The 15,164-nt window shown below is 45.0% G+C and overlaps 7 protein-coding genes across 7 annotated transcripts; 4 read left to right on the plus strand and 3 right to left on the minus strand.

The window, feature by feature from the left end:
• Window positions 1-10: 10 nt before the first annotated feature.
• On the minus strand, window positions 11-934 carry TRUGW13939_05688 (uncharacterized protein; the record flags this gene model as incomplete). The annotated part of the gene is made up of 1 exon (XM_035488848.1): window positions 11-934. One exon carries the CDS (start codon window positions 932-934, stop codon window positions 11-13), a length of 924 nt encoding a protein of 307 aa, XP_035344741.1.
• A 508-nt stretch (window positions 935-1,442) lies between these two features.
• Window positions 1,443-2,595, plus strand: TRUGW13939_05689 (uncharacterized protein; the record flags this gene model as incomplete). Its single annotated transcript, XM_035488849.1, has 4 exons — window positions 1,443-1,547; window positions 1,612-1,853; window positions 1,913-2,268; window positions 2,327-2,595. The coding sequence occupies 4 exons, from the start codon at window positions 1,443-1,445 to the stop codon at window positions 2,593-2,595; spliced, it is 972 nt and encodes a 323-aa protein (XP_035344742.1).
• An 11-nt stretch (window positions 2,596-2,606) lies between these two features.
• TRUGW13939_05690 (uncharacterized protein) lies at window positions 2,607-4,136 on the minus strand (the record flags this gene model as incomplete). Its single annotated transcript, XM_035488850.1, has 1 exon — window positions 2,607-4,136. The coding sequence occupies one exon, from the start codon at window positions 4,134-4,136 to the stop codon at window positions 2,607-2,609; it is 1,530 nt and encodes a 509-aa protein (XP_035344743.1).
• A 960-nt stretch (window positions 4,137-5,096) lies between these two features.
• On the plus strand, window positions 5,097-6,099 carry TRUGW13939_05691 (uncharacterized protein; the record flags this gene model as incomplete). The annotated part of the gene is made up of 2 exons (XM_035488851.1): window positions 5,097-5,727; window positions 5,810-6,099. 2 exons carry the CDS (start codon window positions 5,097-5,099, stop codon window positions 6,097-6,099), a joined length of 921 nt encoding a protein of 306 aa, XP_035344744.1.
• A 742-nt stretch (window positions 6,100-6,841) lies between these two features.
• TRUGW13939_05692 (uncharacterized protein) lies at window positions 6,842-9,538 on the minus strand (the record flags this gene model as incomplete). The annotated part of the gene is made up of 7 exons (XM_035488852.1): window positions 6,842-7,526; window positions 7,590-7,745; window positions 7,799-8,020; window positions 8,078-8,210; window positions 8,269-8,477; window positions 8,534-9,252; window positions 9,320-9,538. 7 exons carry the CDS (start codon window positions 9,536-9,538, stop codon window positions 6,842-6,844), a joined length of 2,343 nt encoding a protein of 780 aa, XP_035344745.1.
• A 1,580-nt stretch (window positions 9,539-11,118) lies between these two features.
• TRUGW13939_05693 (uncharacterized protein) lies at window positions 11,119-12,810 on the plus strand (the record flags this gene model as incomplete). Its single annotated transcript, XM_035488853.1, has 6 exons — window positions 11,119-11,176; window positions 11,227-11,650; window positions 11,713-11,859; window positions 11,908-12,072; window positions 12,136-12,258; window positions 12,315-12,810. 6 exons carry the CDS (start codon window positions 11,119-11,121, stop codon window positions 12,808-12,810), a joined length of 1,413 nt encoding a protein of 470 aa, XP_035344746.1.
• Window positions 12,811-13,619: 809 nt separating this feature from the next.
• On the plus strand, window positions 13,620-14,559 carry TRUGW13939_05694 (uncharacterized protein; the record flags this gene model as incomplete). The annotated part of the gene is made up of 6 exons (XM_035488854.1): window positions 13,620-13,649; window positions 13,738-13,791; window positions 13,860-13,955; window positions 14,015-14,194; window positions 14,245-14,392; window positions 14,447-14,559. The coding sequence occupies 6 exons, from the start codon at window positions 13,620-13,622 to the stop codon at window positions 14,557-14,559; spliced, it is 621 nt and encodes a 206-aa protein (XP_035344747.1).
• Between the last annotated feature and the right edge of the window lie 605 nt (window positions 14,560-15,164).

Below are 15,164 nucleotides of genomic sequence, written 5' to 3' on the forward strand. Positions count from 1 at the left end.
TTTTTTCTCTCTACAATATTGATTCCGGACACTCGTCAAACTGGGATAGGCCTTCTCGTAAGGTTCGGAAACGAACACTCGGAAAGTACTTCTCTTTCTGGGCTTGAGCCTTTTCCAGGGGGATTGCACATGCCTGGCTGATGGAAAGCAGGTAATAGTCGGCCAGAATCATCGTGTCCTCATCTTTTGATGCCTTGATCATCTCTACAACCGTATGCAGTGAAATATGTTTTATCGTTATATTGGGGAGGTGTTTTTGTTTAATGAGCATGGCTGCGTCGTTCCAGCAGCTACGCTCGCCTGACATGAAGGTATAGGGCTCCCATGAGCCCGGTGGTGTCTTCACCAACGATGATAGCCCTTTAGCGGCGTCTCGAGCCCATGTAAAATCCACAGGCTCATTTCCGGTCCCTGGGATCACAATCTTCTGGCCATCTGCCCAGTTTACAGGGTGGCATTCACCAATGTCTTTGATGTGCCGATTCTTCGGTGGTACGAAATAATCCGCCAACCAGCCAATACAAACTAAAGTCCACTCAACATCCGATTGACTCCGTAGCATCTCACGGATTGGCTCGTGCGGAGTATAGTAGAAGCCAGGCTCATCCGGATAAGACTCGATATTTGCTGCAAACTCGGCTGGAATGAAGCGTTTGCACTTTGGGCTCTCCTGGCAGGCCAGTATGAGAGTCTTGTGGACAACAGTATAAGCTGGAGAAAAGTCTGAAATTGTGGATATCAACACCTCACAATCGGCCAGCGGCCGTCTCAGAGATGAGAGAGTATAATCCGTGATAGCCTGAGCGACACCACCCTGGTCCTCAAGTTGAGGCTTATAAGTCCGTGTTAGGATAATGAGTTCATGGCCGGCTTTGACAAACTCTTCACAAATGTAACGAGTCAAATCGCCATAACCAGCAATTGCCACACGCATCGTGGAGTGCAAACAATTATGGAGGAGGTAAGAAGAGAACGATGTATTGACACAACACGCAAATTTGTAACCGAAACAAGGAATACCTGCATGACAAATCTAGCTTTGAGGGAAGGTCATATCTGTGCCTGTAGAGACACGTAACCCGGCATGTACGAATGCATTGTCTAACATGCGGGATGGTTACTCTGCAGTAACTACATATGTGCATGTTAGCCTAGCATATGCACGACCTATCTCGGACTTGTTGATCTATCACGTACATTGCGGCCCGATAGCGGCGAGAAGTCTATGGCCGTAATTGATTTTAGTTTCATGTTTATCGCACCTTTTTTAAGGAAGTGGCGAGAAATTTTGCGTCTTGTCATCCCAAGCGATTATTAACAATTCGGTCGACTAAGTGACTTATATCACAGAACTAGTGCAAGTGTCGTTGAGAGTCAATACCTTGCAAGATTTTTAAGTTTTTCGGCCTTGCACACAAGTATCTATTCACCTCTCACTCACGATGGTTGTCGTCGCCGTTGCTGGCGGCTCCGGTGGTGTCGGTCGCACTGTGTTGGATGCCATTGCGAAATCAGGCAAACACAAAGCCATCGTCTTATCGAGGACAGTAAGCTCGCCGATTTTCTCAGTTCAACGGAAAAAGAAATATCAAACTTATCTTATTCATTCAGGCAACAGAAACCGCCACCACAAGCAACGAGCCGAGACGTTTCGCTGTCGATTATAATAACGTCGAGCAGATAAAGCATATTCTTCAAGAGAACAATGTTGAAATGGTTGTATCAGCTCTGCTTCTAGTTGATGAACGGGTTGCGCAGTCGCAGATCAACCTGATACGAGCTGCTGCTCAATCAGAAAGCGTAACAAAATTCATTCCTAGTGAATACTACATTGATTTCCATGCTCATGTCCCGTAAAGTCCTATGCAACCCATTCCTTCGAGAGCTACAATACTGATCTACATCGAAACAGTGGTTCTAGCCTATATAGCAAATTCGAAGTTGAGGCCGAAGCAGAACTCTCGCGCCATCCGCAGTTGACTTGGACGCTTATTAGACTCGGAATCTTTCTTGATCATATCACCATGCCACATAACCCTAAGAAAACGCACATTAGCCCATTCTGGGTGTTCATCGATATAGACCATGAACAATGTGTCTTTCCTGGTGATGGATCACAGCCACTTATACTTACGCACTCAACAGACCTCGGAGCATACATTGAACGGTTGATTGGCCTCCCAGCCAAGGACTGGCCGCGCGAATCCCTCATCGCGTCGAACAAACTGCAAGTTAAAGACCTTGCATCTCTTGCCAAGAAGACTACAGGTAAAGAGTTCAACAGTCAAGAAAGCATAATATTCACAAGTTTTAATCTTGACAATAGGGAAAGATTTTAAAGTCACATATGACTCGGTAGAAGCAATCCACAAGGGTCATATCACACCTTTGCCTTCTAACCTGGCCGTTTTTGAGGATCTAGCGAAAGGCAAATTCTTTCGGGAGGTAGAACTTCAGGTCATGCTTTCGGTGTTGAGCAACGCGCACGACTTACCCGGAAAGAACCTTGCTGAGCTGTTCCCTGATGTTCAAGCAACCGAGATTGAACCATTTTTCAGGCAAGGTTGGGCAATCAAGCAGAGAACATCATCATAATATTAGTCTCTCTATATTTCAACAACCTCATAATTGTTCCTTGCATAAAGATACCAAAGCGAAGTAATGAAGATGGCAATTAGAAAAAGAACGGCCGAAGTATAGTTCATCTCGCTTGGAATAACGTGTGAGTAACTAGGGAAGCAATAGAATATAAAGACCATCACAGTCCATGCAAGCATTATGATGTTTGCAAGAAGACCTAATTTCGGATACCAGAATGGCCCGTGCTTGAAATTGGATCTGCCTTGCCAAATAACCAGTATAGTGGGAATACTGTAGCTTAGATACTGAAGCAAAATTCCAGTTGCGATAAGCGAGTTAAAGGCAAGTTCAGAAGCAAGGTAGAGACAACCGAATAAGGCTGTGCCGACGGCAGAGCCGACCAGAGACCAGACAGGGGTATGGAAAGGTGCTGGGAAAATCTTGCTAAAATGACGGTGTAAAGGAAAACCAGACTCTCGACTGATTGTCCACCCAAGGCGAGACTGCCAGGTTTGGATAGACCAAACAGATGCAAAAACAAGAAAAAGAGCAGGAACCCAAAGGCCAATAGCAGCAGCTTTACTATCGGTAATATGATAGAAAACAGCAACCCCTGAATAGTCCGTGGCATCGAGAGGGCCTATATTGACAAGAACAGCCAATACCACGAGAAGACCGCTACCAGTTGCGATAACAATAGTCCAAATCAAAGCTTTTGGGATGTTTGTGCTAGGCGACGGGATTTCTTCTGCCAGATGTGTGGCAACATCAAGGCAAGAGAAACACCAATTGGGTCCATTTAAGCCAATAATAAAAGCCACACCGTTTGGCCATCCGGAAATGTTAATGACTTTAAAAAAGTCTTCCGCGGTTGTACGGGTGCTAGACATAGTGAATAAAGTGATGATAATAACACCGACGATGGTGACATTCAGAAGCAGCAAAATTTTTGACAGTTTTGGCAGTACATGTTCGAAACAGGCACCAAAACATGTTATAATATTGATAACCTGAAACGCCAGGAAGCCCATCCATCGCTGATAGATGAAATTGGGATGAAGAAGTGTAACAATGCCAAAGGCATTGACAGGCACAGAGAGGTTGCCAGATGAGCCAGTAGCAATAGCGGAGATCCAGCTAGTCATGGCTGTAGCATATGATAAGACTCGTCGATATTTCTCTGGTGCAAGCTTATGTACCCATATATACTGGCCACCTGGATGAGGTATGGCGGAAATAAGCTCAGAAAGGGTCGTTGCTGTAGCCAGACCTATTGCTGCGTTTAGCAGGAAACCCCAGAAGACTTGAGACGACCCGCCCATGGGGATGGTTGTACTCAGAATGAGCGGTATGCCAACAGCCGTGTTCGTGACTCCATATCCAATGCCAATGGCTGATAAAGTGCGGAATGGCTTTTGCGTCTGTATAGGAATATTGCGATCATGAATCAGACTAGAATTTGATTGGTCGACTTTTTCCGTCGCTTGGATTGGTGACATGCTTCCTGGACTGGCATCGTCCAGCTCTGAGCTCGGTGATATTGGTTCGAGGGCCATGCTTATGTGAGTGTTGGGATACCTGAAACAACTTGCAGGATTGTTTCTGGCGCCAGTGTCACAAATAGACTGATATACTGTGTCTTCTGTCGGTGAGGTAAGTCCGGTCCAAGACGCACTCCGGAATATGAAAGTGATGATTATACGTAGACTCAGCAGTGGATCCTACCGGCCCAGTTGTCAGCTAGCCACAGGTAAAGGTAATTTAATAGTGTCGAGGTGGAACATATCACCATTTTTACTAGAGAAATGTAAGCCGTGATCTACTGGTGATTATCGGTGGCAAGATTTCATGTATGGGCAGTGTTGCGGCCGTGGATATCGATACCACCACACCCACACGGTGCATAATTTAATTGGGGAAGCCATAATTGATGTCAAGGATACACGTAAGTAGTAGTTCTTACCTGAAGACTGAGCTGGGCCGGAATGCAGCTGCCATGGTAGATGTGACGTTCTTATTGAGTCTTACCGTTTGCGGGTTGACCGCTACGACACAACGCTGGACACATCACATGCATAGTAGTATTTTCCCACTCTTATGCTTGATTCTAGTTGATAATAGATACAAATAAAATTATTTTATCAGCCGACCTATCACAAAAGACATTGACCCAAAAAAAGGCCCCATAGCCAGCCAGCCAACCTCTACTCTCAAGTGCGAATACGGAAGCCGTTACATTATACACAGTACGGAATACAGCCAACTATAGGACGAGGGACCAATTGACTCTTTGATGTCGGCGACGGAAGTTAAGATGCATATTCCATCTTTGGCTAGGTTAATAGCGACCACAAAAACCTTGTGTGATTTCCCTTAAAGGCAATAAATGTGAACTGCTGGATCTAAACCTGTGCTCAATGTTATCGTCACTTGGAACGCTCATACGTACACCATTAATTGATATTTTGGGAATATACTCGTCTCTCCGTATTACGCCGACATACTAACTCGCCAAAATGCCCGAATTTCCCCCGCCCATTGATTCATCATACGTACCATCTACCTCGCTTGCGAAAATTCCCGCAACGGCGTCAACCGAAGACATTCTTGCCATTCTTGAACGAGATGGCGCACTTATTCTGACTGATGTCGTTTCAAGTCAAGATATAGCTGCCATTGAAGACGAACTGGAGCCTTACATTCAAAAGGCTAAGGCCGAACCTCACGCTGCCTATGATCTGGTTCCTAAACAAACGACGATGATACCCGGCGTTGTGGGCAAGTCGCCGACAATGGCCAAAATTGCCGAGTTCGAAATTATTGATAGGGTGCGGACATCGGTCTTGCAAAAAAAGTGCACTGCAACTTGGGAGGACCGAACAGAAGAGTTTGCTATTGACCCTATATTGAACAGTAGTTTGACATACCACATCAGCTACGGTGGTCCTCGTCAAAGGCTGCACAGAGATGATATGATCCATGGGATCTACCATCATGGCGAATACAGCCTCTCAAACGAAACAATGGTTGGCTTTATGATTGCTGGGGTGAAGACAACCCGCGAGAATGGAGCGACAATGGCCATTCCCGGTTCTCATAAATGGGATCATACTCGGGTTCCCAAAACCGACGAGGTTTGCTTTGCAGGTGAGTTTGCTTCTAGCAACCTAGGGCTTGCTATAACATTCACATGAGGAATATGAGATTTCTAATAGCTATAATAATCTAGAGATGGAACCAGGCTCCGCATTTATTTTCCTTGGCACTGTGTATCATGGCGCTGGGCACAACACTGTTCCGGATCAAGTGCGCAAGGTTTACGGTCTTTTCTTTATCCCAGGCACACTTCGCCCAGAGGAGAATCAATTCTTCGCTATTCCCCGAAGCAAAGTACTTGGGATGAGTGATAAAATGCTGTCTCTTCTTGGGTATAAAATGCCCGGTACTTGGCTTGGTATTGTTAATAATAGAGATCCGGCCGAAAACCTTAGAGAGGTTTTCCATTCAGCTAACTTATGATACCTTGCTATGATTGTTGGCCAGCCGGATGGACAGACCTCTTTTTCTGATATCAAAATACAAGTTCGCGGTGGTGAAGTCCCAATAGCCACAAATTTATTATCCACTCCGCGTTCTTTGCCAATAAAAGAGTTTTGAAGATTATAAATTCTATGCAAAATAAAATACTAGCAAAAAAAATTGTCTGACTGAAGCTTAACAAGGGTCTAGTAGCTGCCAGGATGGCATAATAGGTTTAACTTTGTCAAATCGAAAGCATGTCACGATTCCTCAAAAATACGGCCTGTGTAGGTATTTGGTCTGAGTCCTTGACGCAGCACGGCTAACTGCAACTATACCCAATGACAAAAAATGCCGCATTTGTTTCGGTAGCAGATACGCAACATGCAGCATGCATTATTATGCATTAGTTCCGTTTGCGGGAGCAGAAAACTTTTGGCGCTATCAATGCTTGCGCCTACCATCAATTCATGAGAAGAGCTACATGTTGTAATAGATTATGAGGATCACAGCTATTTAAGAAGGGAAAAAAGAGTTAAAACATTATCTTGCTTTTTTAACATTGAAGTTCCTAACTGCTATTAAAATTAAACTACGTATATACTTTTTACTAAGTGGAGAAAATTAACCTTAACAGCGGGAACTACACGTATTAAGATTTTAAATGTTATATATGATGTCATTGATACACATAGTTATTGATTTATCTTCAAATGTTATATATACATCTCGCATCCCACATCTATGCATTCGGACGTTCCGAATCAAGCATCAGCTGGTTCGGCACCAAACAATAAAGATCCGTGTCACGATTCTCCGGGAGGGCTGGCATATCTGACATGAGCATCCAGTCCAAGTCGACATCCACGTTCATATCGGTATGTGCTTCTTCCAACCGTGTAGGACATATATCATCGTCGTTGTTGGAAGCTGTCGTTGCAGGATCATCTAGCTGTTCCTGCGGTTCTTTCCTAGGGCGCTGTATATTCAGTGCGCCGTTGTTGCTGTCTGATCGTCGCGCATATTTGAACGATCGCGTACGCATTTCCCACTGGCGCTGCAGTCGTACGAAAAAGTCCTTAGCGCGTTTTGCACTCTCCCAGGAGAGGCCGAATTCATCGAGTGCTCTCAAGCAGGTGCTCAAATACAGCACAATATCATCATGTCTGCGCGTGGGATACCCGGACACAGCTGCAAAGAGAAGTAACAGGATAGCAGAAGAAGTGATTGAAACTGCTTGAATGTGGATTCGACGGAGAGGATATCTAGCCTCGTACAAGTCAAGAATTTTGGCAATTGCAATAGCGGATTTGATGCACATGTTTCGAGCATGGAGATAACCTGGGCCTTGGGGTGGACTGGGTTGGAGGTAACTTTTTGACATCCATGGGCGGTGGGCATATATAATATTTTGATGAAATTGCATGCTTTAAAAAAATGTCAGGAAAAGTTCCACCTTGTGAGGATATCATACACGGCTGGTTACTTACTGAAGTAATAGTACATGTGGGAGGTATGACGGCGCCCGGTTGTTCATATTGATTTGCAGATTCGGTGGAAGCGACGCTTTCCAGTTCCGAAGATCTGCAACAATATTTGCATTGAGTTCCTGTAACTCGCTTTTGGAAAAGCCAGAAGTCCCATAGCTTGAAATATGTCAGTACGATTTTGACGAAATATTGGGCTCGGAAAATATTACAGAATGTAGCCGCATGAAGACATAATCTCACAGAGAGTAATATGCTGGTAACTCACAGCCTCGGTGAAATCAACCTGATTGTAAGAGGTATCCAAGGGACTTGGAAGTATATATGGTAACCATGTATTCTGTCCGAATTGATTGATGTGATCGATCGGTTTACCAACAGTCACGTCTTCCACATGGATACGAAAAGGTCTTCCAAGAGAAAATCCCAGCAAACTAGATATAATGTCAGAATGTAGGCTCCATCATCATATTTTATGACTTTGGACTGACTGGTCATTTATATACGAGGCCCAAAAGACTTGTCGACGCAGACTCGCATCAGCAGCGGATATAATACCTTTCGAAATATGGGTAGACATGTCGATATGCAAGGCTAGATCAAAAGCCAGCCGAATCGCCATTCCTAGATAAATCAGATGAGCAACATGTCTGGGAATGAATATTAGGGAATAGGGGCCTACCACTGTAGAGCCATCCCCTTGCATCCCTCTTTCTTCCGATTTCATGACTGCTGAGAATGACAAGCGTCTGAACGGTCGCCAGAGAAGGATGGTCCAGCTCAGTCTCCAGAAGGGCTTTAGCCCGGTCACCAAAGAATTCCATTAACGACCGTGGGAAAGTGACAAATGTTGGATGATACCGTGTCTCAAAAGCGGCACCAATAGCACACCTGCAATGTTGTTTTAGATTAGCTCATCTACTACTCCGAAGAGAAATGAAACTTACATTGCATTTCGCAGAGATTCGGAGTAAAATGGACTATGTTCCATTTCACTATAAGATCTTTCCTTTGCGGCCTCGTACCTTTTCCGGTCAACGATACGACAAGCAGGATTATGCCAGCTGAAGTAGAGATTGATGAGATGTTCTTCCAAATCGATGGGGATCTCTTGACTAATCCCTAGCCGGTCTAGACTGTCGTAATTGATGTTCCATAAAACACTTTGCGCTATATAATGCTGTGAAAGCGGCATATCTACTAAATTAAACGTAGATGTAGGACCATAAAATTGAGTTTCGCCTCGCGGCCCAATTCTCAAAGTACCGACACGATCCGACAACTGGTCGATAAGATCTTCAATGCCTTCGGTGTTGCTAGACTCGTCAACTAGCAGCGGTTCATCATCAACAAATATGGGATTTGTCTGTTCAATAGTTTGTCCAAAGGAAGCGAGTGGTGGATCGGGAAAATTGTCAACATTAAGAGTGCTCGCCGGGGCACCGTTTCTTGTGTTTTGATTTCGAATACAGTCGCAGACGCTACTTGTTGGGCTGTGTTCCTCCGTTATCTCTTGCCCCGTTGGTGTTTGTATCATGTTAGAATAGCCCACATTAGGGGACGTTGTTGACGGCGCCAGAGGCTGCGCAGTTTCTGTGTTCGTTGACTCAACGAGCTGGCCGGGTAATCCCTGAGAGCTAACTCCTTCCGGGGACTTTGTTGTAACCTGCAAAATAGAGGTTAATATGTCTGTATATCAGTTGAAGTCGACAGAATGAAAAGCATTAACTGACTTTTGAAAGCCCGGTGGACTCCAGCACGTTCGCCAAAGCCTTGGCCTTTTCCTTTTTCATCGGTGGGGGTTGCAAACCGTTGTCTTGAATGAAGCAACATAACTGGCTAACCCTATTTGAGAGTAATTCAATGGCCACGCGTAACGGGAGTCTATTGGATGTTGCATCAGCAAATATTGAACCATCAACGAGTAGATTCGCAAAGAACGGGGAAGCCATAGCAATGCCAGTAGTGTGGCCGGAATCAAAAATTGTCCAGTGTAGACCCACTTTCTCTTATCAAAAGCCTGATAGCGACAATCGCGATTCCTGGCTGAGCAGTTGGAGCAACAGGGAACTTTGCCATCACACTGGTGGTCGTTCGTTAGTTCGGCCGATTCCCATAAGAGGAGTATGGATTCTCGAGAGTAGTACCTTGACTTTCCTCTCACGGCATGCAAAACAGGCCATGGTTGTATACTGCCTTTTGGCCGAGGGCTTTTCGGTAGCCGGCATCTTGAGGCTGAAGGCTGGTGTAATTAACGTCAATCCTGGCTGGACAGTAAAGCTGGGCGGCAGCCTTGAAATACTTTAATCAAGCAGTAGATATCCTTTTCCACTACTTGGATCGTCCATCTGGATATTTCCCCCCAGAGATTTGATGATAAAGAACAAGTGACTGATATCGCGGACGAGATTTTGCGGGGTACATGTAGTCACGGAAAATGGAAAACGATACGAATTGCCAGGCTGCTGATTGGCCGTGCGGAGCCCTATGACCCACCTGCCTTTTATGGTAATACTGACGTCAGAAGCGCTTGACTCATAAACCGTATAGTATTGAATGTAGTAGTAGTATTGAATTGGTTTTAATATTGACAAATACATATTTAATGCGAATTAAACAACCCCGGACTATATAAACAGCCTCGATGAAGGTATGTATTGTTTTGCAAATTTTGTTAATAAAAATACCACTAATATCTTTAGCAAGATATATAACCAGCCGCCATAGAGGCAGCTATGCAACCTCAGTCTAAGTACATGAAACTTTTTTTAAAAGCTGGTATGTGTGTATGGGCCTATACATTGCCGTGATGGTGCCTGCTTACATAACGTCTTGGGATACACTTGGAGGCTCATCCCAGCTGTCTACCACCGTAGTAGTGTTGCTGATTACGGGTTAGGGAAAAAAGTATAGTAGGCATGTTAATTGGATGCACAACATAAAAATAGTATCACGCCAAGACGGGAAGTAAACGTGCCCCGGCATTTAGTATCCGAGACATCAACCTGTAACAATACGTGTAACGGTTTGTTGAGCGAGGCAGAAGCAGTCATCCCGGCTTTTATCCTCCTGAAAAAATCGAAATCAAAATCGGTAGAAAACAAGATAGTTAAGTTAACACCAGTCTAGCCGGCCACTGTCCTTTACCGGGGACTCAACTTGACCCGATACTGGGTCGCCCTTCATGTACATAGGACCGGGGCTGGCGGTCATGATTAGGACACGGGCCGCACAGCTGCCTGTGGGCGGCTGAGTCGGTTAGATGATATAAACCATCAAATCAAATCAGATCAGATCAGGTTTTAATGCCGCAAGTAAGGCCAAGGGCCAATATTGTAGTATACAATCAGGACCCCGCCCCTTCAGAACGTAGGCTCGTTCCGTTTGGCATTGAAATATCACAAGTAACACCCGCCCAATCTCCGGATCTCTCGGCTTCGTTCAATATTTTAATCTTTTGATGTTCTCGATTTCTCGGTTTGTTTGTTTCTCATTCCCCATGACAGTAGTCGGTTAGAGCTCAGCCATAACGATGAACATTCTCCCTCGCTACTTGACACTGGCATTGGGCGTTTCAGGCTTACTTCAGAGTGATTAAATCGCTTTTCTCTGCGCCTTGTCCTGTGCTGACAGTTACTAGTTGCCTGCGCACAAGAATGCGAAACAACCAGCACGATCGACCAGGCCACAGGCGAAAAGATTCTACGACTGGCCAGTCCAGACCAACTTGCTATCTTTGAAGGCTGCGATACCATTATCGGCCACATCCTCATTGGAAATAACTACTCGGGAGATTTTATCCTCAATGGCGTTACCGAATTTCGCGGAAGCATCTCGACGGAGGCGCCTGAACGCTCCCACGCGCAGACCCTGGGATTGGTCCAGTTACTGAATGTTACGGACATTGGGAATATGTCACTTTATGGTCTAATCGATGATGTGCGCTTGCCTAACCTGCAGAAAGCAGGCGATGTTGTCTTGGGGCAAACGTCCCCGGGCACAGAGGTAGATCTAGGGTCGCTGGTAGAGGCAAGTAATGTTAAGATTCAAGGAAGCTGGACAAGGTGAGACATAAGTTGGCCTGATACAAACTTTGTCTAATGCATGTCAAAAGCGCGAATGTTAGATCTTTGAAAACAGTCGGCCAGGTTTTGGAGGTCTCGGGGTCCTATGACCGCGGAATACATCCTGGCGTGGCGTTTCCCTACCTTGAGATTGACTTTCCCTCACTGAGGACAACGAACGAACTATCGATTTTTGGGGCAGTCAAAAGGTCTGTTCTTCGGTCATCACACGCGGTATATTGCTCATAAAACGATAGTGTCTCGTTCCCACATCTGGAAGTAGTAGGATTTCAAGAGCCGTATCCTACAACCTATCAAGGTTTGAGTCTTAGTATCAACGGGATGGAATCCACTTTAGATTTCAATGCTCCAAAGCTCCACACCTTAAATGGCTCCCTTGGTGTTTATGGCGATGTCTCTGGGTGAGTTCTTTTCTCCTTTTCTTTGCGTGACAGCACGATTTAACTGATCTTATGTATGTATAGGCTAAGCCTCGGTGCCTTGGGAAAAACTACATTGGCCATTATAGTGAATACCGATGTTCCGGTTAACATATATTCAACCATTAAGTCGGCGAAATTCTTTTACCTTTGGGGTGTGCTACAGAGGTTATTGAACAATGTCCCGCATCGATTAAAGTTTCTACTCTAACGTTCTTATTTAGTATCCATCTTCCTAATTTCATTGATATGGGCGACTTCGGCCCTGCATACGAGCCGGCAATCCCTTGTAATGAGACACTTTACAGACTGTGGGCATCACTCCCTCATAACTACTCTCCTAGTGATGGTCGATGCACCAGATCCAATGCTACGCATTATTATAAAGGCCCTGGTACCAGAGACCAAAGTACTTCAAACGATAACCAACATACAAATCCTGATTACGACAAGAGCAAGAATAATGGAGGGCCCAGCAGCAATTACTACGCCAAAGAAGACCAGAATAGCATTGACAACAAGAATTCAAACAACAATAACGAAGATATAACCCTCAACAACCCATACCCTGGTAGTCATGTTGACTCAACGAATGATAATATCGATTCTGAAGCTCCTACTGGTAGTAAGCCTTATGCCAAGTGGCCTTGGCCAGTCTCAGTGGGCTTGGATATGCTGGTGCAGTCGTGGGATACCATGGTTCGATTAGGCGGCTACTAGAGGTCACATCCAATTCTAGTATATAAGAAATCAAGACTTGGGTTTTGCTATATCAAACACTCCGTAGTCCCAATAAGACTCCTAACAACCCGCAACATGGTGCAAAATCATCCCTCGCGCATGATTGGCAATCATCAAGCCGACATTGTTGATCATTACCTCTTCGCACTGGACATGCCTTGGAACCGTACCTTGGTCTGAAGAGGCGGGTATTATTCTAACAGCACGGCTCAGCAGCTCAATGTCATCGATGACTTCTAGATTAGGCAATATATTCAAATAACGTTAATTTTTCAATTTTTTACCTGTGATACTAAATTCTAGTAAAATAAGGTTAGATAGTAAACATTTGAAATACATATATATAATATATATATTCTTTATATAACGGTTTCTATAAAGCCCTAAGAGAAAGAAGGGCCAATTAAAACAAATACAAAATAAGAAATAAAAAGCTACACGAACTATATACATAACTCACTAGCAATATTATTATTAAATAAACAACTTTACGGTCATTTGATGCTTATCTGATGAAATACTACGTAAAATACCACGTGATTGGCTGATTCCGCAGTACCTGGGTGCCCATCCCTGATTGGCCCGCGCCACTGACCGCCCGGCCCACCGCCTTGGAGGTATCAACGTCACGAGGCTCTCTCCTCTCTCCTCACTCGAAGTCACTCCAACTTCTCTCGTGCTTCGACTTTCAAACTTCCACGTCTATACACCTCCCGAGAGAGCTGAGCGTCTCTTTTATTTGAGCTGCTTGTTAAACTCAAATCGCTCATTGTCCATTCCCCGCAGCTATGGCTTCTCGCAAGAAGGTCTTGCTCAAGGTACGGAGGCCATTCATCTACCCGACCCCGGCGCCCCTCATTGCGAGCTTGCCCAGCACCCGACCAGGTTGCTAACACGGGTGTGCAGGTTATTATCCTTGGCGACAGCGGCGTGGGAAAGACAAGTCTTATGAACCAATATGTACGTTTCTGCGTTTCTCAAAACCCCAACAGGCAGGCGGACTCGTCCTGACTGAATGCTGCCTATAGGTCAACAAGAAATTCAGCGCCAGCTACAAGGCTACGATCGGAGCGGATTTTCTCACAAAGGAGGTTCTCGTGGACGACCGATTGGTGACGATGCAGGTATGGCAAGATATCTAGGCATGATTACTCCGGAAACATGATTGCTCACTCACTTCTAGCTTTGGGATACAGCCGGCCAGGAGCGCTTCCAATCTCTCGGTGTCGCCTTTTACAGAGGAGCCGATTGCTGTGTGTTGGTATATGATGTTAACAACTCGAAGAGTTTTGAAGCTCTGGACAGCTGGCGAGACGAATTTCTCATCCAAGCCAGCCCCCGAGATCCAGAGAGCTTTCCTTTTGTGAGTTTATAGTTAGGGGTGATCTACACTCGGTTTACTGATATCTATAGGTTGTGATTGGTAATAAAATCGATGCCGAAGAAAACAAGCGCATGATCTCGTCGAAACGGGCAATGACCTTTTGTCAGTCCAAAGGCAACCTCCCATACTTTGAAACTAGCGCAAAAGAAGCTCTCAACGTTGAGCAGGCATTTGAAGGTACTTTTTCTTTGGGTGGTTTTGGCATGCGATTGCTGATTTAGCCGATAATAGTTATTGCACGAAGTGCACTTGCGCAAGAAGAAGCCGATGAGTTCAATAGCGGCGACTTTGGCGACCCGATCAACATCCGACTTGACAGTGAACGTGATGGCTGCGCATGCTAAGCTATAAGACTACTAGCTTGAAACCTGTTGATATGGTTTTTTTGTTTTCCGACGCGGACGGATTTGTCCGGTATTGCTGGTTTGTACAATCGATCCTCTATCGATTCTGAGATTCTGTTGAAGCTTGGTCGAGGATATACAGCCTTGTGCGATGATTTTTTGCTGCGAGTTTCTATTTGGTTTTTTTTTTTATAGTTGTTTCTTTTCTTGTCTGATATTGCGTGGTCCAGTCCACGTCTTCAGGAGTCTGGGATATCCCTTTATATGTATGTTATTGTTTATTTCCTTTGTTTCAAGTGCATGATATCAATGAAGACTAGTATAGATCCAATCAAGCTGGCTTGGGCCAAAGTCTATGTTGTTGGGGGGTAAATCGGTGAAAGTCAGGAATGTATTTCCGAAGCCTAGTATCGTCACAATTTTTGAAACACCAGTCTCTACTCATTCGAGTATTATTATGATTATAATAAAATGTAACTTGACGAAACCGCCAAGGTTGGGGTAGCCTGAAGAGTGAGCGAGTCATGATAAGGCAATGCGGAAGCCCCCGCCGAGCCCCGATGCGGACTGAGCACGCGATAACACATCGGGATCCCGACGTCCCA

Source organism: Talaromyces rugulosus, chromosome III (assembly GCF_013368755.1).
Source record: "Talaromyces rugulosus chromosome III, complete sequence".
Lineage (NCBI taxonomy): Eukaryota > Fungi > Ascomycota > Eurotiomycetes > Eurotiales > Trichocomaceae > Talaromyces > Talaromyces rugulosus.